Consider the following 20,493-nt stretch of genomic DNA (forward strand, 5'->3'; position numbering starts at 1 on the left):
GTCAGTCCCCTTAAGAAGAGACTACACAGATCGAAAAATTGTTTTAAATTTCTCTACTCAATTTCCATAGAAACCACTGCATGTTTAGGCACTTCGAATGGTATGCTTTCACGTGTACTATAATATGGAAGATCCTTGATAAAAGAGTAGACAGTCCATTACACCGAACATAATTGCGCATGAATCTAAAAGAGGAAAAGTGAACTTACCTTGACCAAGGTGCACAAAGCCTGCGATAATGATGATGACCAAAGCGATGACCTTAGCAAACATGAGGGAGTCTTGAACAAATGTTGCCCACTTGACATTGTAGCAGTTGATAAAGGTAAGTAAACCTATGAAAAGAAGAAAAAAATGGGGGGGGGGAGTGAATGACAATGCTATTGTCCAACATGCTTAAATCAGAATACATATGCTGCTTAGGAAGGCACAACGATAATTCAGGTCGAGTACACATTTACATAATAATGCCGACGTGTAATAAATGTTCTCATGCCGAAAATGATGCAATAAACCATACCATTGCTCCACGCCTGTACTTAAAAGCTATGCGAGGGAGCAAGGTGACGTTACCAGGGTCTCTTAAAATGTACAGTAAATCCATGAGGAGAAATATGCAGACCGAGGCTGTGCTCGCGCGCCTCATCAGAGGACCTTCGTGCATCAAAATGCGCGTTATCGCGTTACGGACATGCGAGCATCGAGCAGGGGCATCGGCAGTGAACGGCGCACGCCATGACAGTCGACACAGCACAATGGTAGGTAACTGCTTCTTTCTTTTCCTACACCGCTGACCCTACCAAATCAATTTATTGAATCGCGACGCACCGCAGTCCGTAATATTATGCTTAACGAGGAAAGGAGCGCGATAATACGGCAGCTTCCGGCGAGATTCACTGTGAATCAAAGAAGAAGAAACTTGACATACCGTGAGCAGAATAACTTATGCATGTTAGAGTAAATCGAAAAAGATCCACGGATTCTGCAACCTAGTTGCAAAAATAAGTCACACTACGAGTGACGGCGTAGCTGTTGATCTAAAACCTACGTTGTGCTTACATAAGACAATGGCCGCTAAGAGCCTGAGAGCCAAGGGAGGCGGGATGCATTCCACGTCATTGTAGAACGGTCGTAGCAGGTAGTTCGCAAACGTGAGCGCTACGATAGCATTGCCAGCCGGCTGCACTATTACGAGATTCGTCCAGAGTTGAAGAAACGCGGCGAAAGGCCCAAATGCAGCCGAGATGTAAGCGTAGTCTCCTCCTGACTTTGGAATCATGGTGCCCAGTTCAGTGTAACATAGTGCCCCAATGAAACAGGCAGCGCCCGAAAGTACCCACACGACCAAAGACATGCCCACGGATCCGGCATAACGGACAACGCCAGCAGGCGACACAAAAATGCCGGCCCCGACAATCGTGCCAACGATCATCGATACGCCATTGGCAAGACCGAGCTTCTTCTTGAGCTGCACAGCATTTGGTGATCCATGGCTGCCTGGAGGCGAGTTGTGCTGAATGCCAGGAGGCTTGGGCAGAAGGGGCGACGTTTCGCTCGGACGCTCGCTCTGGACCATTATTTCAGGCACGCGCCAGCCGAGTGCTGAGCAGAAAGTGCTGAACCAGTGGCGCTACTCGGGGCGAGTGCAGCGAAAGGCGACGATAGGGCTAAACACACATAGCTCCGAGCGTCGCTGGACGATGTTCCGATCGCGACGACCTAAGGATACACCCGTTCCTCACAAGGAATAAACGGCCGAAGACTAGGTCCGTCTGGCCACTGATAGGCTTTACACCTGACTTTGGCCACTGCCCTTCTGCTCATGGTTGAGCCTGCATAATAATGAGAAAGCGATAACGACAACAGCCATAAAACTAAGCCCCAAAATTGCAGCGTGACGACCGAAAATTGCCTATAAATCTTGTAAGTGCCGATAATTCTCATGCGACGCTATTCAATAAAGAAAAAAAATTACAAACGACGTATAAGAACAGACTTTCGAAACCGAGATCGCCCTTTCAACTGAGGGGTTTCTTATATAGTTCTTTTTCTTTTTTTTTTCTTTTTTTTGCGCGGGCGTTATTCAGCCGTTCGCTTCGTTACCATTACCAGCAACAGGCAACAGGAAATGTTAGGTCACACCATTTGCCAAAACACGAAGACACTGCGTTTCAGTGGCTAGACTGCTCAATATTTTATCGTAGTCGATGACGCAGCACGTCCCCACTAAACCAAGACGGTATATAGACCGCACACGCATGCGTGAGGACAGAAGCTGCTTCGATAACCTTCGAAATGCAAATGGGACTGAAGAGGAAGTTTTAGCTCGGTCCCAACTCCGATTCCGTCTATTCAAATACATGTAAAACGCAGAAACGTTTTTCTGAGATAACCACTGGGCCGATTTTAATGAATTTATAGAACTTGAGAGAGAATGTTAATTTCTAGTGACTGTTGGAAGTGGAATTTTCGTTTAGAGTCCGAATTTTTTAAAAGAACGTTAGAAAATAGGTAGGACTGAAAAAATTGGAAGCACGAAGTTTACGAATTCGTAGCTCTGCGCTAAGAACAGATATCGCAGTTCTGTAAACTGTATCCAAAGCGGAAAAAATTGATTTATCAATTTACATCTTGTGTGAATTTGTTACATTGTTTGCAAGGGTTTTGCAAGAGTCCTACTCATATATAAGTGGTCTATTATTCGAGAGCCATATATAATACACCAATTTCGTCCGCTTTAGATGAAAGATACATTCTACAGAAATGTGATATCGTTTCTTATAGCCGAGTTACAGAGTTGTAAACTTCATAGTGCCGTTTTCTGAAAATATGCGATTTTCAACAATTGTTATAAAGAAATTGACGGCATAAATCGTAATTCCGTTACCAACAGTCACTAGATTTTAACTTTTTTCTTTTAAATGCAACAAACCTAGCTCATCAAATTTGGTGCGGTGGTTGCCGAGAAAGACGATTTCTACTTTTCCGTGTGTTTAGATAAGAACTCCCGAGCTAAAGCTTTCCGCTCAGCACGCTGCGCTGGCTTAGCGGCTACGGTGCTGCGCTGCGCTGCTAAGCACCAAGTCGCGGGATAAAACCCCGGCCGCATTTCCATGGAGGCGAAATGCAAAAAATGTCCATGTCCCGTGCGTTGGGGGCACGTTAAAGACCCCCTGGTATTCAAAATTCATCCGCAGTTCCCCCCTATGGCGTGCCTCATAATCAAATCGTGGTTTTGGAACGTAAAACCCCGCAATTCAAGCCATGCTCAGTAAGGATATACGGTTGCCAAAAACCAGGACACAAGATGGAAGGCGATAAGGCCACGTCCCCCGCTGCTAAGAGGCATCTCAAATTGACGAAGCTCCACCTGTAATATAAGCTGCAATATATTTCGTTTTAATCTTACAACCTTTCACGAAATTACGTCACATTACAGACACTGCAGGAGAAAATTCCCTCCCCCCAGCCCGAAACTTAACAGGGCTCAGGCTGTTACTTCCAGGCTTTTACAGACGAGATCGTACCTCACCCCGAGAGCGCTTAGTTGGATAGACCCGAACTTTCCGCAATCGTGCTCCAAATGCGGTCACGCGTGCTGCACCTTCGACCACATGCTCTGGCTGTGCCCGTACAACGCGGGCTCCGACTTTCATAACCAGTCCAAGTGGGACGCCTTGCTGAAGAGCTCGGATTTCCCAAACCAACTACAGGCCATCCAGAGGGCCCGCGACGTCGCGGAGAGTCACCATCTCCCTGTCCCGTCGTGGGCGGAGCCACCAACTTGATCGGGGAACCTTCGGTTCCCCCAATCACGTTCCTCAGGACACTCTTAATAAAGTTCTTGTCACTGTCACTAGTCTTAATAATAAGTCAATCAATCATGGTGGCTTACTTAAAATGCCCAGGAACGGCAAACTACTAAAGCAGCGATAATATAGCGCCACCCACACACACGCGCCGCGCGCAGGCACGTACACCACAAACATCTTTGGGAAACATTAGAAAGTATAAATAGCGCTCGCGATATAATACATATAGTCGCTAATATCATTATCAATTAACAATATTTTAGTACCTTTTACACAATGTCTTTAGGGGGAACTAGTAATTGCAGAATGCAGTTAGGTGGCACTCATAGGCATAGCGTTTTGCTCGAACATTGTGTTATAGCACCACTTTCGAGAAGTACGAACTTAGAATCTGCTGTGAAACGCATTGCTGCTCCACTTAACAGTTTTCCGTAGTGTATTTTTGTTACACAGTGCGAAAACGTTAACTGAAATTATATGCTATAGAAAACACTGCGTACGCATTGCCTTAGACACGATGCTGGTACCATCGTGTCTAATAGACGCTGTAGGTGCACGACTTTTTCGATAGGCCGACTGACTGTTAGTGGAATAAATCAGATTGTTTTTGTTAACTTACAATGTAACAAAGAAACATTTTGAATTAGAAACTACCGTCTGTTTTAACGCAACTGCAAAAGAGACCATTAATGTGAAAGTATCGGCTAGTTGGTTATTCATATTCAGGCGGGAACCTGAATATGTATCTACCTGATGTATGAACACGGACACAATCAAGACACTTAGAAAAAATCCGGGGACACCTAAGCACTTCTTATCAGTTGTGAATGCGAGAGCATTATTGTCCAAATGAACGCCGCTGAGCGGTCCTTCGAGTTATCTCCTCCTGGGCAAGCGAGCGCGTTGAGACGCTTGGCCAACGCCTCTAGATAGCACAAGGCAGGAACACTTCGATCCGTGACGTCATGCTACCCAGCGCGATTGGATTGGAAAAACCTTAATCTGCCATAGAATCTAATGGGGACGCTCCCGAGTAAGCCGCGGTGACTTTGGCGTCACCGCTTACCTCACGCCAGGCTTGGCAATGGAAATTTCGGTCCAAGTAGCATGATGTCATAAAGCATAATGCACAGTGCTGTGCCACACTGCGTGCCTTCATCGAGGCAACGGGCGCTCCCCCTTTCCCACCCCTCGTTCTTTGATGCCCTTGTGACAACCTGCAAACTCCTCGAAACTGCCAGCCCATTCCGTGGGTCGAACTGAGGAGTTCGGGGGCACAGAGCACCTTGACGAATCCACTGACAGCCTTCAAAATCTATGGGCACTTTGCTGAGCTAAACTGCGATAGGCGAAAGCCTATCTATGACTGCTTCTGTTGCTGTTGTCTGAACTGTTCTGCGAAGTTCGAACGGACGCCGCTGTGGCCGCCAGCATGGGATGCAATCACAGCTGCAAAGTTTGTCGCCGATGTGCGCGCATCCCCACGCGCATGTCCGCGCTCTCCCACGCGTCCACTCGCACAGCGCTACTGGCATGGCGCCTCCTCTCCTTGCTCCCCTCGCCAGTGATCACCGCTTTCCTGCGTCCACCACGGACTGCGCGCGGACACTCATGAGCCACTAAAGGCTTACACCTTAAAATTCTACAGAACTGCTGTCCCCTTGCCGTGGAGACAGTGGTATGTAGCTTGGACTTCTTTCGCGACGAAAGAGGAAGGCGACGCGGTTCACGTCAGCACCGGTCTCGTCTCGTTCCTGCCAAAGGGATTTAAGGCAGAACCGGCCCATGGTTAGAGAAAGAGTCGCCACCAGGCGCCCCGTCGGTGTGGTGCGCTTTAAGGCACCGCTACCTGTATGCTATTACCTGCCATATGTACATACTGTATAAAGGTTTTCGTCTCCTCTTCGTCTGCTCCAAGAGTCCGCCTCTCGTCTTCGACTTCGAGCCGCAATAAGAGGCGTACTATCTAGGAGGCGCTGGTTTAGCCCAGTGAGTAAGACACTCGGCTTCTGAGCTCGCGGTCGTACGTTCGAGACTCTCTACTCGTTCGAAACTCGAAATTGTTCGAAACTTATTACCGACAACATTTTTCCTTTTCGAGATTATTCTGTATTTTTGTACATTAATTTTTCCTTTCGAATTTATAGGTTTTTTTATATACATTAATTTCTTCATAGCGATTACTGAGGCGCAGTTAGAATGCAGGCGAGAGCTTGTGCGGACAAAGAACGCGGGGATAACACAGGCTTCCGAGAGCGAGGGTGATGTGGCGTTGCGGCAATGCCCTCTCCCCGCACGCAACACCTGGCACGCCAGCTCCTGCAGCAGGTGTACCCTTTCGCCCGCTCTGCTCCGTCGGGGCGCGCAAGTCACATGGCGTCGCAGCCAATGTGAATTTAGGTGCCATCTCGCTGCCACAGACGCCGGCTTTTTCGCTCAATGGGCCATTTGATGCTTTCGCATCAAAACGACACGTTGTGCTGATTGACAACTTATCCATTTTTGCGACAGGCAGACGTTTAATACGCTGGAACGCTTCGTCAAATGCAGAAAAACGTCAAAACATCAAAAGAGAGGCAGGGAGCGGTCACATACAACGGTGAATTGAATTGTATTCTCGGGTTTTACGTGTCAAACCCACAATCTGATTATGAGGCAGGCCTTAGTGGGGGACTCCGAATTAATTTTGACCCCTGGGGATTTTTAACATGCCCCTACTGCACGGGACATTTCACCCCCATCGACATGCGGCCGCCGCAGCTGGGATTTGATCACACAACGAACGGTATAAGCACTGGGAAAATGCGGCTCAGGGAAATGCTCAGGGGAGGAGTACGCGAGCGAAACGTTTCTAGAAAAAAAAAAATAATATTTCTCGGTGTGTATCAAGTTGCAACTGAGCACTCGACTCGTTAGCCCCGTACAGCTGCCAAAACTGAAAGATGCAGTCAAATTTGCCGCACACAAGTTGCCTAAAAAAAATTTCGAGGCGCGCGAAAGGTTCGTATCGATATATGCAGTATAATTAGCATGTTTTTAGGGCACGTATATAACAACTTTTCAGTATTAGTTTCCTACGATAAAATTACGCCATGCCCATCCTGCGATCGCTACTATATTATTGACAAGACACATATGAAACTATGTGTCTTCCGCGCTTGCCCAGCTCTCACGTTTAATAACGAAGCCGCAAATAACGTCTAGTGTGGAAAGAGTGACAAATAGAGAAGTGATTAGATAAATGTCGAACACATGGTGTAACGGTAAATTACTTCTCCGCCGAGTCTGATGTGCAGCCTTTTCTATCTTTCTAACTATTCTTACCGAGCGCGGAATTATCATCTGGTCATATCCTCTTCTATACACCTTTTGCGCGTAAAATGCACGAAGTCAAAGAAGAGCGTCTCACAAGGCCAAGAAGGTTTACTCTCTCGCTCGACAGCAGAAGACGCTGCCAACCCACTTAGTTGGAATTGCGAAGAATACGGGCGCCTCCTGAAGGAACAGAGCGCCGGCTCACAGCATTCACAGAGGGACGTGCATCTATAGATGTCGCCATATCCGGGTTGGTTATAACCTGATCTGATGCAATGTATAAGATGCAGCTACAGAAGACGCGCTTATCCATGCGCTCATGTACGATCATCTGTGCTTTTATTTTAACAAATTTAAAAGTATATTTTGCAGTTACGGTTGATTACGCTTAACTTTCGCCACGATATCGCACTTTTTGGTTAGCATTGGTAAATACTACAGAAAATAGTAATAATTGGAGTTTTTCCTGATGTGAACGTAAAGAAGGCTGATGATTATAGTGGAATACTGTACTCTTAGCATGTCTAGTTCGCCACCCCCCCCCCATAAATTAAAAAAAAGTAATTCGCACACGTCGCTATCGGACAGGTGAACTGCTGAATAGATGTGGGCTGCATGGTCCAGCTGCCTGTAAGCAAGTGAAAGTCCGGACGAACCAGGCAAACAGTGATGCGCAGCGTTTTAAAGTCAACTTCCACGAGAACTTGGTCACTCCCAGAAGCAACGATGTCGTGAATGTGGCGCATGAAACACATGAACAAGTACACAATGTGAAAGGCAAGAGAAACACGGCCATAATCAAACAGATCGCGATGGGAGCACGAAAAGAATGAGGTATATTGCGAGCCGTGTGGAAAGGAGTCATTGGCAGTGGCGTTGCCAGGAATCGCACTCGGGGAAGTGGGGAAGGAAGGGGGGGGGTGTGAAGGGGGTGTTGCCGCAGCTCAAATTTTTGGGGGGGGGCAAGTTCCTGGTGCCTCCCCCTCTCTCTGACTACGCCCCTGTCACGGTTCCTGGACTTACGTATGGAAACTTGGTGTTATGTTTAAAATACAAAGTGAGAACTGGAGCACAGACTAACCAAAGGGCTGTTTGGAAGGCTAGCTTTAGGTGCCCACGTAAATACTACAAATGTGGCAGTACAGGGAAGCATGGGCTGGAAGTTCTTCGAAGTACGAAAGGCCAGAGCAAAATATGATTCGAAAACGGCTGAAAAATAATTTCAAGGAAAATAGATGGGCAGCTAAGGTATTTTAGCACTTATACAGGAAAAACGTCCACTCACAGTGGAGAAGAGGAACCATGAACCTCACCACTAAACATTACGTTAACGGCGTACAATACAAAGGTGGTTAAACGCAAATTTGGAGATGCAGAAACAACATACTAGATAGGTGCGACGGAGAAGTCAGCGATGGAAATATACCAAACATCAAAGAATGAAGCCAAATAGAGAAGCTTTACACTAACTCAAAGGACGGTGCACTAGTGTTCTAAGCAAGATCACAATGTTTCAGAACACGGTGTTATAGGGGAAAATTTGCCGATGACGACTACACCTGCGTAGTACGTGAAGCTAGCGCAGAAACCATCGGGCATATTTTGTTAGCGTGTCGCAGCATCATTACAGATTTAAATGAAAACGTAGTTACCCTGCCCGAGGTCTTGGGTTTTAAGGATATAACAGAGGACGGAGAAAACTTTATTATTGTCCTGCAGGAGGCGCTTAACGTGTAGCGGGCGTCTCCCAAGTAGGGACCGACAGGGAGCACCTGGCGGTTGTTCGCGGGCCTGCTGGACGGACCATTGCTGGTCGGCGAGTAGTGAGCTTCTGAGGGACTTCTCCCACTTGTCTGAGGCAGAGTCGGGAAGAGTGCTTCTGCACTCCCAGAGCATGTGTGCGAGTGCGAGTGTCGCCGTGTCCCCGCACGAGGGGCACGTGTCGCTGGGGTACGCGTCGGGATAGAAAACGTGTAATGTGACAAGGTTTTCGTACATGTAATACAGGAAAGCTTAACGAAACTGTGGTGGAAAGTATACGGGGTGTCCCATCTAACTTTGGCCAGAGATTAAAAATATGCAAATGCCACGTACCTGGTCAGAACAAAGGTAATGTTGTTTGCCGTCGCTCGGAGATACTCAAACTATTTTTTTTCCATTCCGCCTAATTACATAATTAGTCTTAATTAATCAACTTCTAAAATATTATAATTAGATGAAAAGTTTCAATGAGAAAATTGTAGAGAGACATGATAAATTCCCGATACACCTTTCTCTACCCAGTTGCATAACCAGTATGCTGCTTTGAGACTATATAAATTGATTTAATTTCTTGACGTCAATTTTCAGCCGCCGCGCTCTATATTTCCGGAAGTTTCTGCGGCGTGCGGCGAACTCATATCGCGAAGAAAACCAGACGACGCGTTCAGACTCGACGCAGCGAAAATGAGAGACGCAGTGAGAAGCAGGACACCAAGTTCACAGCCGGTTCTTTTCTTACGCCAGATTAGAAAAGACTGTACACTCTCCAGAAACATGTAAACTCAAGATGAGTAGCCTCACGTGACACCACAATTTCGATATGCTGAGTGAAGAGCCTTTTGTTCCGTTCGTGAAATGGGAGTTCTGCGAAAATCTGCAAAGTGAGGAAAGATTCAGGAAAATGAAAGTTGACATGCACCTGAAAGTAACTCAAAGCTAATTAGATATATATCTTGAGGCAGCCCCTTCATATCAAGATGGTGACAGGAGGTGTCACCTATGTATAGCTGTAAAAAGAAATTAACGTGACCTAAGTTTCCTTCATGCCCTGACAGATGTATTCTATCACCCTTCTCCACCAATCTTCCAGCCTCATCTTGCTTATCTAAACCTTTCGCATGCTAACATAACAGTCACGGCTTTTAAATCCCAATACTCCTATAGGGTCACTGTGAGTGCCTCGTCAATCTGGGACTGAAGAGAATTATTTAAGCTTTATTAGAATAGGTTCAGTCGTTGCTCTGAGTTGCATCCATCGGCGACCAATATCTTACATTGTTAAACATATCTTACATTGTTCTCAAGCACCTTGCATCAGCTTTAAAAAGTGCAGCGCGCCTATTTGAGTTGTGAAAAAAAAATATGTTTCTTTCTTAATGTCCTCTCCAGTCGTCCTCCCTTGTCGGTGTGAAAATATTACGGTACACATAATCTGGCGAAAACGTTAATATTTCCACAGCCTGGGCCATGCAGTACGGCATTTGGATTTCCAGTCTGTAAGCAAACAACGTAATATTGCAAGGTTTAACTGAGTGCGGGCACAAACTTTCGGAGATTAAACTTTTTCGCATAATCTGCGCCCCGTCAACTTTTGACACCGGTTGTAAATGTCTGGTCATCGCACGCGGAATGCGAAGGTTGTGGGATCCTTCACCACCTGCGGCAAGTTCTTTATTCATCCATTTTCATTTCCATTAATTTATCGATTCTTTATTTCATTTATTAAGCACAAATATAGAAGTCGGGCCCCCTCGGTTAACCCCCTTTCTTCTCGTTTATATATATATATATATATGCGCGGTGTGTGTGTGTGTGTGTGTGTGTGTGTGTGTGTGTGTGTGTGTGTGTGTGTGTGTGTGTGTGTGTGTGTGTGTGTGTGTGTGTGTGTGTGTGTGTGTGTGTGTGTGTGTGTGTGTGTGTGTGTGTGTGTGTGTGTGTGTGTGTGTGTGTGTGTGTGTGTGTGTGTGTGTGTGTGTGTGTGTGTGTGTGTGTGTGTGTGTGTGTGTGTGTGTGTGTGTGTGTGTGTGTGTGTGTGTGTGTGTGTGTGTGTGTGTGTGTGTGTGTGTGTGTGTGTGTGTGTGTGTGTGTGTGTGTGTGTGTGTGTGTGTGTGTGTGTGTGTGTGTGTGTGTGTGTGTGTGTGTGTGTGTGTGTGTGTGTGTGTGTGTGTGTGTGTGTGTGTGTGTGTGTGTGTGTGTGTGTGTGTGTGTGTGTGTGTGTGTGTGTGTGTGTGTGTGTGTGTGTGTGTGTGTGTGTGTGTGTGTGTGTGTGTGTGTGTGTGTGTGTGTGTGTGTGTGTGTGTGTGTGTGTGTGTGTGTGTGTGTGTGTGTGTGTGTGTGTGTGTGTGTGTGTGTGTGTGTGTGTGTGTGTGTGTGTGTGTGTGTGTGTGTGTGTGTGTGTGTGTGTGTGTGTGTGTGTGTGTGTGTGTGTGTGTGTGTGTGTGTGTGTGTGTGTGTGTGTGTGTGTGTGTGTGTGTGTGTGTGTGTGTGTGTGTGTGTGTGTGTGTGTGTGTGTGTGTGTGTGTGTGTGTGTGTGTGTGTGTGTGTGTGTGTGTGTGTGTGTGTGTGTGTGTGTGTGTGTGTGTGTGTGTGTGTGTGTGTGTGTGTGTGTGTGTGTGTGTGTGTGTGTGTGTGTGTGTGTGTGTGTGCAAGCCGCCGTGTTCGGCACCCAGTAACCAACACTGCGCCGATACAGGTATACCTGAAAACTCTTGGCGCCCATCGCTTAACTTCCACTTGCCTGAGCCGTCCTTCACACTGCGCTGAAGCTTTCTTTTTCTTTAAAAAAAAACAAGAAAGGTTGCACTTCATTTTCTTCTTGAAAACGAGGACTCGAAAGAATGCTTCGCCACTATAAAGTGATTTAGTGGTACTCTTTAGTGCCTCTTAAAGTAGGCCGGAAGCATACGAGCGATAAGTTATTTTACACGGCCGCCCTACTCCAGGACAGAGGACGTTGCGCTGATATCGCCGCACACGTACATTTTGCTGCTAGCGAACGTGCTGCCGTCAACAGAAAGACGGCGTATTGCGCAAGGCGGTATCTTTCCGGCGCGTCGGACCACGCGCCCGCGCCGAAGGATGCCAGCGTTTAAGCTCGTCCAGTATGTTTATTTCGCCCTTTATAAAAGCGGTCCTACGACGCCCGCTTTGAGCAAAGGACCCCACAGAGAAGCCCCATCGGACGTCGTAACCTTGACGCAAGGCACCCACTTGAACCACTGATCTTGAAAAGCAGCTCCCCGAAAGACTGTGCTTTCAAAGAATAATAATAATAAGAAGAAAACATGAGAGAGAGAGAGAGAGAATAAGGAGTGAATAAGGTAAAGGTAGGGAGTTTAACCAGGCTGAGCCCGGTTGGCTGTCCTGCACTGGGGAAAGGTATAGTGAACGACGAGAAGATGGAGAGAGATTCACAGTACGCATGGACACACATATAATGAAGCGTTCATAGTTCAGTTCATAAATAGTACACCGAAGATGATTGTAGGCAATGTCTATCTTTTCTAGAAGAGTTTCATATTAATCAAGTACAAGTAAATTTCCGCAACGTCACTCTTGCTTCGACGTAACTGCTTTGAGAATGCGAATAGAAAGGACGATAAAATAATTTTCGTCGGGTGTGTTTGCACTGTAACAGAACTTCTACCGAATCACTAACGGGCTAATGCGTTCTCGTAAGCTTCTTCGCCGCTCCACTCTCGTCACAGGTCGCGACGATTTCTCGAACGCAATGGTCCCTAGTCTCACGACCTTTCTCCATTTCAGTAGGAGACATACATTTTAATGCACCTAATTCTCCCAGAAAAAGTAGAGTACCACAATTCCTCGACATTATAACGTGGTTGATACTGCAAATATGGCAAAAAAGGAAAACAGAGGTAGAAAAGTCGCATGCAGCTAAACCCTTCCTACTGCGATAACACGCATGACAATTTCGCGACAGCAGATCATACCTGTGAAATGCAAGAACGACGCGTGATCCGACTTGTTCAGTCAACCAGTCCGCGACATAAATGTCATCGATAGTCGATGGCCGGCGCGCGAAAGTTGGCTATATAAATGCTTTCTTCCCGCTTCATTCTGTGCTTGCAGTTTAGACGTATCAGCTAGCCTCCGCTTGCTCTTCAAGGAGGACGCACAGCTCCCGTTCTCAAGACGTTTCGGTCAGAATTGCCAGTCCTAAAGCGAATTACTGCGTTGCGTATACATGAGGGCCCGCACGACGCTCTCACAACATTGATGAGCGCTATAAATGTCTTTGAGCGTTAAGAAAGAAAGTCAGCAGTACTCAAATAGCCATGTCTGTCGCAGCAGAGCCTGCTGCGCGGATGAAACTAACTGTTTTTTGTTAGCAGCCACATGAAGAAGCGTCCAGGAGCAGTATTCTCGGCCGATCACTTTCGGGGATACGATATAATTCGCGAGATTTCGCGTGACGCGTCATCAGAAACGTCGACGTCTGCGGGCGACAGCGTTCCGTTGTTCCTAGCACATTGCCCAGCATGCTGCCTTGACACAGCGCCAGGAACGCTGTTGCTCGTAGACGCCAACGTCTCCGGTGCCAAGTCACGCGAAATCTTGCGAAATGTATCGTATCCCCGGAACTGATAGACAAGAGAATACGACCCCAGTTTTCCGTTGCCCTAATTAGGTAATTAGAAGTGATTATAACGAGCCAACTTCCTAATAACTTCCTAAGAAACGAATATTCGAACCATGCAAATGGAATCGTATTCGAATGAAGAATCCATTATTAGAAAATTGTCGAAATTCGTTTCTATTCGAATACTCGAGACTCCGAGCAACACTCCGGAGTATCGAGGGGCAGAGACCGATGCATATGATGACTGCTCCGAATGACTTCGCTGCAGGAGGGCCGCCGTTGTGGTGCAGAAACCATCAGTTTCTGAGCGAGCGTGCAGGCCATATAACGCCTGCTGAATAGTATGCAGCCTTTCAGTGGGTTTTTCCCGCTTTTCTCATTCAACGAACACAGCAATCTACGTGCATGTGGTGATTTGCTGTTCCCTTGTTTCGTTACTGTCGATGTCACTTTGCTCAATATAGCTGAAAGCAGTTGTTTCTCACTTACAAGTTACTTTAATGACTGGCTGTCCAACGGCATTACATAAATGTATAAACTAAATAAATAAATAACTTTAATAAATAACCCAAACAAATAATAAACCGCTTCTGTTTTATTTTATTATTATTTTTTTAATGACACGGACTCCGCACAATCGGAGTCACTTGGTTCAGAAATGAGAAAACACTCGATAATCGGAGGTCGATATTTTTTTTCTGACATTCGTATCCGATTACAATTGGAAATTTCACTAATCGAACAATCCTAGTAATAAATAAACTAGCATTGGGTCAATAATAGGTGTTTAGGGTGCATCCGAAAACATCAGCTTCAGTTTGCAGCGCAGTATCTTTAGCGTAGCTTTTTTATTTTCCACTTAAGAAAAATGCTCGCGACATTTCCAAAACGCTTCCTGTTTACGCGCAACAGCGGCGCTACTTTCAAACATGCTACACGCAGCGAACAGCGAACTACATGCGTCGAACTCCATGGCTCTAACCACGTGGTTGTATTGATTTGACAGTGCGTTTAACTTGGTGTGGCCGCTAAACTTCTGCTAACAGCACTTCCTACGCCGCTCCTTCTGACATATCGGTCGTAATGGTAATTGGAAGTTAGTTAATCGCTATGAATAAATTTATTACGAAGGACACACAAAAAAATGCTGCTAACTACATGCAGTTGACTGCGCCCTGGTAGAAAGCATAGCTTTTTTTTCTCTTAAATTTATTACACGTTAGTTTTAACACCGTGCATGCATTGTGGACCCTCTGTCACCCCACTCCGCTCTCCCTCACCCCTCCCCGGATGCAAGAGATAAACAGGCTTGCGCGACATAACAGCGCGAAAAGAGTCGGCCTGGCGAGACAGCATTCTTATGGGCTACGCACGATAAGAGCAGCAATACGAAGCCGTGCAGAGCGATGCCAACAAGAATGAACAGCTGCGCGTCGGTGGCGCCGGCCAAATGTCACGTTGTCAGACGCACCTGCCACAAAACAATGCAGGCTAAATGGGAGAAGGCAGAACCGAGGTGGAGAGGTTGCGTTTCGTCGGGTTAAACCAACGCTCCGAGGTTCATGCCCAAGCTTCTCGTGCATTTTGCACCTGTGCGCTGTGACTGCAATCGAAAGAGCAGCGAACGTCATGAAGAAGGGCGGAAGGTATACGAAAGCGCAGGCAGCGCGTCTCAAAAGCGGTCGTGGGAGAATACCGTGGAGGAAGGAAAAAGATAAGGGGAAGCATACCGCAACGCGATTGAAGCCAAACGTGGTGGCGCAACACGTGATCGCACGTCAAAGTGCGCGGTTAGTTTTATTATTCACGCTCTGCAGGCACAGCCACAGCAGGGCAGCTGAACAAGCGCGCACCGAATAAAAAATTACTGGCATAGCTACTGGAAACCAAACGTCTCAGCAAATCTCGATTCTCGCTCCGTGATCTCGACGCAAGAGGTCACGTGTTGGGCTACCACTGTGGATTCACGAAGCATTCGCTTGCCAAGGCTGGTTGCGTGATGCAATGCTATCTCCTATATGTTTCCTTCCTCCATAGAGAATACTTAGTTCGTATCCTAGGAAACAGGATGCTTCATGCCTGTTCCACAGAAAGCGCTTCGTGGGCCCGGCGTGGAGTAATCGAGACAAGGTAACCGCAAGGACGGAAGACCAGCGCAACCGCTTGAAAGCTGAACCCACGTCCGAAGCCGGATACGTCAAATTTGAAGTGTACCTCAAAACAGCTCGCTCAGCACTTCGGTATGTAAAATATATGCCGCGTCTAACTGAAACTTGGGCCCCCGCCATTTACAAATTTCCTTTCATAGATCGCAGTTCAAGATGAACGCCTCTTGCGAGCACAAAAACGGGGAATTCCGAGATGCGCAAGCTGTGCGCAAGCACCTTCGTATCGACGGCGGTGCACGCAAAAACTGAGCGGGCGATTTCAGCTGCGGCGCAAACCACCGACAACGGTGTGCAGCATACGCCGATACGCGGCCGTGCACTTGGAGACCAAAGGCACCACGCGCACCGAAGATCGCACACCGTGCGCGACACAAATCCATGTTTCTCAATAAAAATCAAATCCTGGGGTTTTGCGAGCCAAAACCATGACAGACTAGGAGGCACGCCGTAGTCGGGTACTCGTGGTTAATTCCGACCTCCTTGGGTTCTTTAACGCGCACCTAAATCGAAGTACAGGAGCGCTTTTTGCAATATGCAGGCGCAAGCAGTGTCTTGTATATGCTATATAGGCGCAAGAACAGTTGTAACCAGGCGCTCACTAGCATTGCTCGATAGGTGTATCAAATGAAAAAAAAAAAAACAGAAGAAGAAATAAATCGCCGCGCACTTCACATTCTGAAGCCGTGAAACGCCGGTAAACACGCCTTTGCGCGACGGTCAAGTCACGCATTTGTGCCGGAAAACTCCCGTTCCAGCCGCGAAGGCGACGAATTTTGTGGCCTGTATATACATACGCTTCATTCCTGTGTCATAATGATTTCCATAGTTGCTCCGAACTCCCTATATTACTAAAATGATAAGCTGCTTCATTTGAGAATGGTTCTTGAATGAGTTTGTTGAATGGGGCACATTGCGAACCGATTCCAAGGACAAAACAGCGACCATGTCCTCGTTTTCTGCTAGAAACCATTTCGAAAACTGTTTCCCTTCACGTTATAAGAAAAAAAAAAGTGATTACGTTGAGTGTGCATGCAAAGGTTTACAGTAAATGTACGAGGCCTCAAACTAATTTTGACAGGTATATAGTGTATAACAGAACGGACGCTTTTCGTTTTTATTTGCTTTGTATCGGCAGAAGCTAGTGACCTATAGCAGGACCCCTCCCCTGCCCACTCATAAAGGCAGGACTTGAGGTCAGTGGTAAAAGAAAGCGCTCGTGCCGGCCGAAAAGGAAAGGAAGCTATGTTAATGCGCATGCAATTGTTAGAATTACGTGTCCCACATGAAAAAAAGCATCAAAGAAAACCTACTCCTTCCCATGCACATACAGCTCAAACAATACATGAACATATGATGTAAGGAGACTGCTTACTTCATTTCTAAAAGTCACAGAATCAACAATGTATTGGATATAGGAAAACTAATTAATTACAAGACGACTAATTAACCAATTAATAATATAATTGGGCAATATAAATATACTTTAGTAGGACGTTCTGGCGGGCTAGTTGGTTCGTAGCTTCAGACGTTTCTTATAACTGCGCGAAAAAACGAGGACAAGAAAGAAACACACCCTCGGCTGGTTACCCTCAGAGTTTATTCACTGGCGCCTGCGAAAGTCTTTTGCGAAAACGTTAAGGTAAAAAGCACTAGAAACAGGGTATTAAGAAAGAAAAACTGCAGGTCATGCCCAATATTCATCGAGTTTCGCACATCAAAAAAGTAGCAAGCCGCTACGGGGTCAAGGTAGTTTTTTTCGGCTCCATGCAAGCTCAGTAGGGTGTGCCTCATGGTGACAGGCAAGAGAAAGAGTAGGCCACAATGTTCAACCATGCACGAAACGTACTACACAGATTGTGTTTGTGGGGTAGTGTATTTGATTCCCTTGACGTGTGACAACATGTATATTGGACAAACGGGCAGGTGTTTCAATGAAAGGGCACGGGAACACCAGTGGCATGTAAAAAACAAGGCAGCAGGCACTTTGGCCCTGAACTGTGATAGATGCAGAGGAAAGAAAGAGGGCGGAAGAAACAACCCTTGCAAACCAATTCTTAATAACACAACGTTCTTGTTCTATTCGAGGGATCAGACGTAAAGGGAGATTGTCAAAGCGTTCCACATAAAAAAAATGGCGACAAATGTATCAGCACGCCATCTGTCTCGTTGCTTCCAGAAGAAGTCAATTTTCTGGAGATATGCCTTTTAAAACATTCCTTTCGGTGGTGTATGTTTTTTTTTTTTTTTGTAGGTGTTGTGTACTGTGAGTGCCGCCGAGCGTTTTTTCACCAGGTCTCACTCTTTCCATGGTCACGTTTGTAAATTCAATAGTCGCCGTCACCCCCACATTCCATGGTTGTTTTCATTAAGCCATATTTTGAGCCTTCATCCCTTCATGACGTCATTTCCAGATGTGTTGAAAAAAAAAAAAAAAAAACTGCGATCATGGTGTGGCATGTGTTTCTTGTGTCCTCGTTTTTTCGCGCAGTTGTAAGAAACAATATAAAGAATACGAACAAACAACCCCTTGATTTATTAGTTTAGTTAGTTTGTGATTATTACTAACCATGTATCTAATTATTTGAGTTATGTAGTTATGTCATTAAAATTAGTTTAATAATTAAGTAATTAATCATGCAAAGGTGACAATATTGCGGTGACAACCGCTGCGTATAATTAAATCAAACTGGAATAACTCAAGGAAAAGCAAGCCTTTATTTTAAACAAATGCGTCGTTTAAACCACATAAATTGCAACATAATATCACAAATCACAACTCAAACTTCCATGCACACGCTAGCAGCGCACAACCAGCACACCATAGAGTTTCATGCAATAATAACTAGAGGGAACTCTGGCGCTAGTGTCTACGGGACCTGCAATGGGGGCGCTTGAGCCAGCATGGGAATTATGGGAAGCACACGGATTTAGCTAAAACTTCGTCCTTCTGGCTTAAAACGGCTTCGTGACATTGTGACTTTGTAAACTCGTCATTTTCAACAATGTACTACGTAATAAATAATTAAACAAACAATATTAGATTTCTTTCTTATTAAGCAAGCAATCGGACTCTCCATCACCACCAGCAACGATAGACTACTGCAGCTAGGCCTCCACAATACACTGAATGAGCTAATCGAGGCACAACACATAGCACAATACGAACGCCGGTCCAAAACTAAAACAGGTAGGCAAATATAGGATCGCCTAGGTATAGGGTATCATACCAAACATGACGTCAAAGTAGATATACCCAGACACATCAGAGACATTTTAACCGTCCCTCCAATACTCAAGAATAGGCATCCCACCTACCATCAGCGTAGGCGGGAAGCAGAGCACGCGATATACAAAAGAAATTCGGTAACAGCAAGGACACCACATTTGTAGACGCTGCTAGACACAGACACAAGCGCCTACACAGCAGTGGTGATAAATTACGCGGGAAGATGCACGACGAGCGCTACTGTCAACACGCCACACATAGAAACCGCAGAGGAAATAGCTATCGCGCATAGCCATAGCACGAACACAAGCGGACATAATCATCAGTGATTCCCAGACGGCTATACGAAACTTCGCCAACGGTCGAATCTCCCCAGAGGCACTACCACTCCTAAAATTAGGCAATAACCACGACAAAAGTGTCCATCTCATCTGGACACCCGCTCACACACTACCAGACGGTAACAATGAGGCGGCACATCGCATGGTTCGAGAGCTTACGGATCAAGCCTCGGCTAGCCCCGCCTCACCGACTACCGACGAGCGGGAAGATCGAATGACCGGATTTCACGAAATTACACAGCACCATAGATTGCAGAGGCGCACATTCCTGCCGCCGCATCCAAAATTAAGCAAAAATCAGTCTGTCGAATGGCGGCAGTTACAGACCAGATCTTATCCGAGTCCAGCTATCAAGCGCCTGATACGCCCAGATTTATACACGACTGACTAGTGCAGACACCGCGACTCTAGAGCCACCCTATCATATCCTATAGGAATGTACGGGTATAATACACAATAAAGATGATGCAGCCACATACAGCGACAGGCTCTGCGCACGCTGGGAGTCTGCGTTGCTCAGCTCGGACCTGCAGCACCAACTCTGGACCGTCTAGCGAGCCGAGGAAGCCGGCAAGGGCCAACAATCCTTGGCCGAAACCTAGTTGGGGTCAAGGCCCACCTCACGAAATCGCAGAGCCCTCAATAAGGTTATTTGAATGAATGAATAAACAATATTAAAATTGTCCAACGGCAGAATTCGAGCACAGCACCTCAAACACAGACGCCCGATATTGAAACCACTACCCCACGGACGCATGCATCGACAAGCGACATATAACACCCTTATGAATTTATCGCCGGCAACCCAGTGCCTTGAGACGCTTGGCGCGTTTCGATTTGGCCACGTCGACAAAGCTGAACCGCTGCAATTAGTAGCGATTGTGCGTGTTCGCAGCGTCTTCTGCACTTAGAAAAGTATAGACTGCTCTAAAATTTACGACAATGAAGGCATATAAAGTGTAATAAACGATTCCACAGGAACGTCTGAATTCACAAGAACGAAGATCCGTCAAATCCATGTACTTTCCATCATTCCCATGGTGGCCGAACGATTCCAGCGCCAGAGTTCCCCCTATTAATTATTGTAGGAAACTCTATGCAGCACACAACTAACAGCAGAATAATGAGCGACAGATGTTGGCGGCGGCGTTGCCGTCGCGTGGTCGTCCATGCGCTTGACCGGCCGGACGTTTTCCCGCTTCACGCCAACGCATTGAGCGCGCCGCTGCCGAACACACTACCCCCTTCTAGTACACTGCAACTAAAT

At 46.4% G+C, this 20,493-nt stretch overlaps 1 protein-coding gene across 2 annotated transcripts in view; it reads right to left on the reverse strand.

Moving 5' to 3' along the window:
• mnd (L-type amino acid transporter minidiscs) overlaps positions 1–20,493 on the reverse strand; it is a 127,287-nt gene that overhangs the window by 70,593 nt on the left and 36,201 nt on the right. Inside the window, exons 1-2 of one of the 2 annotated variants that reach the window (XM_050194999.3) lie at positions 1,060–2,568; positions 210–335 (exon numbers count right to left, since the gene is read on the reverse strand). In XM_050194999.3, the coding sequence (XP_050050956.2) occupies positions 210–335; positions 1,060–1,576 (643 nt within the window). In that variant the 5' untranslated portion in view covers positions 1,577–2,568. Of the gene's footprint in view, positions 1–209; positions 336–1,059; positions 2,569–20,493 lie in introns of those variants that run through there. The other variant, XM_050195000.3, reaches the window with a different exon arrangement.

Source organism: Dermacentor andersoni, chromosome 1 (assembly GCF_023375885.2).
Source record: "Dermacentor andersoni chromosome 1, qqDerAnde1_hic_scaffold, whole genome shotgun sequence".
Lineage (NCBI taxonomy): Eukaryota > Metazoa > Arthropoda > Arachnida > Ixodida > Ixodidae > Dermacentor > Dermacentor andersoni.